At 41.3% G+C, this 7176-nt stretch overlaps 1 protein-coding gene across 1 annotated transcript in view; it reads right to left on the reverse strand.

The window, feature by feature from the left end:
- Window positions 1–7176, reverse strand: part of TMTC1 (transmembrane O-mannosyltransferase targeting cadherins 1) — a gene marked incomplete at its 5' end in the record, with an annotated part of 332295 nt that overhangs the window by 170778 nt on the left and 154341 nt on the right. The window contains one exon of the mRNA XM_045288470.1: window positions 4786–4889. Within this exon, the coding sequence (XP_045144405.1) occupies window positions 4786–4889 (104 nt within the window). The remainder of the gene's footprint in view (window positions 1–4785; window positions 4890–7176) is intronic.

A 7176-nucleotide genomic window follows, 5' to 3' on the forward strand; every position in this document is an offset into this window, starting at 1 on the left:
GGGGGATGTAAAGTGACGCAGCTGGTGTGAGAATGAACCGGCAGTTTCTCCAAAGCAGAAACCCAGAGTTATCATGAAACAAGCAAATCCACTGCCATTGAGGCCATTCTGGTTCACGGAGACCCTACAGGACAAAGCCAAATTGTCTCTTTGGGTTTCCAAGACTAAAGCTTTATTGGAGTGGTCAGCCTCGTCTCTCTCAAGGAGTGGCTGATAGTTTTAAATTGGTAAGTTCAATGTTAGCCACTTGAAACACCAGAGCTCCTCAGAATGACCACAGGACATAACCAGTCTGTTGTTCTGCTGAGCCACCGAGTCTCTTTAAACTAGCAAGGAACACTCCAGGCCAGAGCAGAAGTGCCCCATGGGGTTTCCAAGGCGGTAGTCTGTCTGGAGCACATTGCTACATCTTCCTCCTACGGAGCAGCTGATGGGTTGGAACCGGTGACCTTAGGTTAGCAGCTGGTATGTCACTTGTCCCTTGAGGACTCCTTCTATCAAGGTTACTCCTCAGAGCACAAAGCTTGGCAAGAAAGAAAGAGGCAACAGAAAATGCAAAAGGTTTACTGAAACTCTGCGATGAAGGAGAAACATCAATAGAAAGAAAGTGACAGAGCAGCAGTAAACCTGTGCGTAACAAGGGCAGACAAATACAACCGGGCCAATCACAGCAAACTGCCTGTGTGAGTCTGGGAACTTTAGAGAAACAAATCCACAGAAACTCATGTATAAGAGAGAGTTTTATATAAAGGGTAAGTGCACATCAAGAAATCATCCCAACCCAGTGCTGCCCAAGCCCACAAGTTCAACATTAACCCACATGTCCAACACCGATCCACAAAGTCCTCCTCCATCTCACAAAACACACACTATGAAGCTGACTGCAGGAAGAAAGCCGAGTCAGTGAATGTGTAAGCATCTCAGCGCTGGCAGGGGTCTCCACACGGCTGCTCCAGCACCCAGGGCTGCATCGGGGTAGGTCCATGTGGCTTCTCCTCGGGGATGTCTTGCAGGAAGTGAGTCTTGCCAGCTGAAGCAGGGAACTGGCTAAGGCAACTGCACCCTGGTCTGACCATCAGAAAGCAAGAGACCTGAGAACTAGAAAGGCGAGGCTCACGGAATGATTTCTCTCTCCACCCTTCAATTAACTCCACATGTGTTTATCGACCAGGTTGGCACAATAAACTTTAACTAACTCACTGCTCAACTGATGAGAAGGAAAAGAACATTAGGAAACAGATGAAAGTGATCCAATTTGAGAATCATTCGTATACGAAAGGTCAAGGAATCATGCAAGCTGCATAGAACATTTACTCAGGAAAAGAAGTTAAGACAATGTTCTGAATGCTCAAAGGACTCCTTTTGACTCCAGGCAGCTTGGAGGACTGCGGAAAGCCAATTATGACAATGTCACTGAAATTCCCGAGTATTGACATGTTTTAAGTTTGAGATGCAAGAAACGAAAGAAAGGAGATGAAACTGTCAAGGTGTGATTATTGGGATACTTATAAATACCATTTTAATGATTTAATGGCCAGAGTATAGTTGCCTGACTGGATTAATATGTAAAAGTCCTGGATGAATGATCAACCCTATCCACCTGTAAAAGCAGATATAGTTGATTCTTTGACAACCCTGTTAAGGACTGCCCGGGCACACTTTTCCCCCTGTTGCTATTCTAGTGAGCTCAAGCTTGACAAGTATCCGAGGGAGTCATTCGAGTACCAAGGGGCATGCACGATTCAAACCCATGTTGTTCAAAGATCCATTATAAGTTATTCATGGATTTTTGTACATGAGGTCAATGCTCCTAAGCCCCACACTGTTCAATCGTCAACTGTTCATGTATTAGTTTGGAAATGAAAAGTGGACTCTGGTCAAAGACTGGCCCAAGGTCCTAATTTTGTCAGAGGCTGCTAGGAAGGGTTTACTTTCCAACCAGCAAAGAGAAGACACAACCCCAGCACCATGACAACTAAAATGATAAAGGAGAAAGGTTAAGTTAGAGACAAAGGCACCTCTCCTCCCAACACCAACGACCTGGTAACAGGCAGTTCGTGACTGGTGACAGATAGGCATGTAGAGCCAGGTGTAGTCTGTTTTTGCTCCCCATCTGTCTTTTAAAAAAAAAAATACTTCTAGGCTTCTGGAGATCGCTAACCTCCAGAAACAGAGTGTGTGCTAACTACAAGAATAAAAGGAGCACAGCCTTACTGCTCAAATGCAGGAGACGAGAGAGCACTCAGGGAAATAACCGGAAGCTACAGGAAATAGAGCCATGACATATGAACAGACCTGGCAAAGGTTGCCTTTTTAATTTTTTCTTGAAGACATAAAGTAGCTTTCTAAGGTGAGGCAGAACTTGCGCTCTTTATTAATGAGGCACCACAGAGAAAAAGATGAACGCTAGTGAGAGATACTTGTAAAGAGTAAGTAGAATGCACCATTAACAAAAATCCAGGTTGAAGATAATCAAGTTTCATTAATAGACTAGACCGGTGAGACAACATTTTTTTAAAATCATAATTTATATAACAACAATTTAAAAAGATTCCAGCCCTTTTGGAAGGGATAAGCTAACACTAGAAATGTGATCCCAAATGACTTCTGAAAGCGTATTCAAGATTTATTTGGTTCAAAGGCAAGTTGAAAGTCAGGACAACGGTGTGGGTGTCACTGGTGCCATCAAGTAGGTTCTGACCCACAGCAACCCTCTACTTCACCACGCTTCGTCCAGGGACTGGTCCCTCCTGATCACATGTCCAGACGATCTTCGCAGTCATCCTTGATCATTGTCCAGCTTCCACAATGTACATGAGGTGACTGAAATACCATGGCCTGGGCCAGGTACATCGCAGTCCTCAACGGAGCAGTTTTCCTTTGGAACACTTTAAAGAGATCAATTGCGGATGCGTCCAACTAAAACTGTCATTTGGCTTTCTGACGGTTGCTTCAATGGGCATTATTTTTGATCCAACTAAAATGAAATCCTTGACAGCTTCAAATATTTTATCTGTTTATCATGAATTGCTTATTGGTCCAGTTGTAAGGATTTCAAGTATCTTTATTTGAGGTATAATCTAGACTGAGGCTGCAGTCTTTGAGCTTCATCAACTAGTAGGTGCTCCAACTTCTCTTTGCTTTCAGCAAGCAAGGTAGTCATTCAGTCCTCATGCTGTGCTCTTCTTCCTGTGGTCTAGCTTCTTAACTTGTGGTTAGCATTAGGATTGATTAAATATAGTGAACGAAGGCAACCCTGATGCACACCTTTCTGAATTTTAAGTCATGTGAAAGGATATTTGAAACTATGAATGAACACTTAGTAATACTGCACCTGGATATCTGAAACAGTGACGGTGAAAACTATGTTGAAGATTATTAAAATTGTGAACATAGTTATATGAAAGTCTCAACAGTGCATCACAGCAGGTTGAATAGATAAGAAGCTAAGCCTAAAGACAAAACATTTTAAACATAAATCAAGTAATAGATACAGAAATATCTACTTAAGTTTTTAGAATGTTAACTCAGAAAAGTATGTGTATATCGGCTATTCATGGCAAAGCTTTCGTATTATGATGACAAAGTTCATATATTGCAAAGAGATAAGTGACAAGCGCCAACTTAAATGATGCTGAAATACCTCAAGGTTTTTGAACAATGCTCTTCATGTCTAGGTTATGGAGGAAAAAATCCTGATTCCAGTAAAATGTTATTTAAATTATAAGAATACTGTATATCAAATTAGAGGATGCCATAGCAGACGTATCTTAGCAGAACATCCAAACAAGGCATAGACTATATTAACTTCATGCAATACAATATTATCATCAGTCAGTATAATCAGCAGATAGCCCCCAAGTTATGAACAAGATCCACTTCCAGGTGTCTTTATGTTGAGTGTGCATATGTCAGAACAGCTGTACAGCATTATTATGCAGCCTTACTTTAATGTTTAAAAAGGTTTACCTCCTTTCTCAATGACTTGAAAAGCCTGGCCTCTGTCTGGGGCAGGGACGTAGACTGGCAAGTGAGTTCAACAGCATGGGCAATGATTCCGCCAACCAGGCCCACACATTGAAGCCCCAATTCAAACGCAAACGCTGTACACAACGCTGGTGAGAGATTCTTGGGTTGGCAGTATTTCCTGCACACGTTTCCACACATCGACACTAGAATTGTAGTGTGCCCTTTAAAGACACTGATGCTTCACATTCTGAACCTTCCTTGTCCCAGACCTCACCCTGCGTTTATCCTTTCAACAGATTGAGTAAAATCCTTTTGTTAGAAGAAAACGGTAATGGTAAAGATAGCACTTTCCTGACTCCTGTCATTCTAGAACATGACTGAACCTGAAGGGATTGGGGAAGCCCCCCAACTGGTAACCAGTGAACGTGGCAGAGGAATTCCCTTACCTGCACCTGATGCCTGAAATGGAAACAACCTTACCCAATTCCAAGGACTGTCCAATGATCTCTGTGCATTGTTTTGGAACATTTGCCATCTCAGTGGCGCTATAGATATTTGACGATAAACACTCAATAAAACACATGCTAAATTCATCATACCAATATGAGAACAATATCACCACTGACACAACATCTCCATTTGTTTAAAAAGCATTTGAAATATACAAACAATCGTTTCTTCTCCCATCACACCTTGCTTAGAACACAACCCCTCTTTTACCAAAGGGCAAAGGCCAAACTATGATATACATTAAGATGATTTAAAAATATCCAACAAATACCAAGTGGAGGCTTTAAAAAATGTATTTCTACTGACCTTGTAAGAATGTAAGGCGAAAACGAGGCTGGATTATCCTGCTCTGAGAAGAGCGGCATGGATCCTCCCATTATCCACAGACGTAAGTACAAAATGACCATCACCTTCGGAGAACAAGACGACGTGGTCAGAAGACAATCGCCGGCTAGGGATAAATTCCACCTTTCTGAAGTCTACATCTAAGTGCTCTCCAAATATTTCGTTTCGCAAAACGTTTCTTACAGTGAGCATTTCTAAAATCTAGGTATAGAGAACAGTGAGCAGTGAAGGTGATGAGGAAGAGGTATACAAATATATAATAGTAGCTGTGAGTATTAGGCACTTACTAGCTGTGATTCATTTTAGTAAAAGCTTTACATCCTACTTGAAGCTTATAACATGCCCAGAGGTAGATGAGGAAATTGAAACTCAGAGGTAAATTTCCCCAAGTCTCACATCTCATAAATTACAGAACCAGGGAACAGAGCTTCTGTTGCTCACCTTCAAAGCAGGGCTTCAAACCAACTCAAACCAGTTCAGTCATGGCCAAGGAAGCAAAGTCAAAGCAGACTCAAATATTTAAAATGTGTGTCAACTGGGATGACAAGTAGACTGGGAAAAAACATGGGTTGGTCCACTGCTAGAAACTTTTCTTAGAAACAAAGAAAGCATTGCATAGCAACGAAATCTCTCCAAAGACAGTCTGAAACAGTGTGGCCCCACTCAGACACTCAATAACCCACTCTTTTGCATCGGGCCCACGAAGGGCCCATTTTGCCTCTTCGCAGTTTTGCATTCAGGAGCTTTGGCGTATAATTGTTCCTGTTCTGCTTGGGACTCCACAGAAATGTTACGGATTTGGGTCTGTGCTGACTTTGCTTTGTGGGCAATGACTGAACCGGTTCAAACTGGTTTGAAATCCTGCTTCAAAGCCCAAATTCTTGCCATGTTCCACTCCCACAGAGCCGTGGAAATTAATTTCAAATATGATCTATAATACTGCTATGTCTTGACTAAAAGCACTTGGAAGCATTACAGTCCATGAATGCCCCATGGCAGCCTCCTCGTGAAGGGACTCCTGCAACCAATCCCAAAGAATGCTTTTCATTAACCCTATGAAATGCCACACTAACATGGGACTTTCTGCTGCTAAGGATGGCCAGAGAACCCCAGAGGCAGAAAGACCCTTCTGTGCGGATGAGCTCTGTTCACAGTAGGTTCAACTACCCAGCCTTTTCAGGTGTAATTCTCATTTCAATTAGAGCCAATTACACTGCTTCTGTATAAATCAGAGGGCTATCTTGGCCTGCAGAAAAGCTAAAGCATTAATTTTTAGGGTAGTTAAGGTTCAATTTTGTCCCCCATGAGAATAACTGGCTTCTTTGATGACTGCCTTTTATATTAAGTAACCTGGGGGGAGAGGGAGTTTAAACCCTCTGGAATTAATATATGGTGTTAGCCAAAAGCATCAATAAATAATGTCTAGGCAGCAAGTCAAGATCAACTTAGTTCCATAATCACACAATACCTTGTTACAGGGTGGCTCCAGATAGTAGGCAAATTTTCAAGCTGCTTATACATTTTAAAAAATCATTTTATTGGGGCTTATACAATTCTTATCACAATCCATAAATACATATGTTGTGTGAAGCACATTTGTACCTTTGTTGCCATCATTATTCTCGAAACATTTGCTTTCTACTTGAGCCCTTGATATCAGCTCCTCATTTCCCCCCCTCCCTCCCCGCTCCCTCATGAACCCTTGATAATTTATACATTTTTAAAGAGGCTTTAATGGTAATGTCAACTACAAAACTAACAGGGAAATATCCGAGAAAATATTTATTTACTGAAAATATTTTGAGAAGTAAAATCTTCGGATCAACAAACCAAAAGAATGAGAAGAGAGAGATGAAAATGGACAAATAAAACTGATAGACAACTTTCATCACCAAAAAAATGTGAAATTAATTGCATTCACAAACAACACTCAGAAACAAACTCAAAAAAGAAAGAAAGAAAACAAATTCTTCTGGAACAGGTGTGAACAAATTTTAACTGTATATAAAGACTCTAAAAAATCCTTGAGAGAAATTGTTTCCCTTTTTGCTGAAATGTTCTAATCAAAGAGCTGTCCTCCACTCAGCTTCTGTATCTTCATCTTGTTTTGTAGACACATTTTTGTGTTGAGAAAACAATCAAACTGCTTGTTAGCCTTGCAAATGAAAGACACTGTCCAGTTTCGCACCAAAGTACACTATCCATTTTGATAGGGAATTTACGACAAACAGCCACGAGGCAAGGACCTGGTTTCCTAAACTCAGCAGAGAAGACCATCCAACAGCCTATGAACTGGGCGTTGCCAAAGATGGCTACCAAAAATCACATGCTTTTTCATGTGCATTATGTTAC

Source organism: Echinops telfairi, unplaced genomic scaffold (assembly GCF_000313985.2).
Source record: "Echinops telfairi isolate 266 unplaced genomic scaffold, ASM31398v2 ScPeMD7_21;HRSCAF=78, whole genome shotgun sequence".
Lineage (NCBI taxonomy): Eukaryota > Metazoa > Chordata > Mammalia > Afrosoricida > Tenrecidae > Echinops > Echinops telfairi.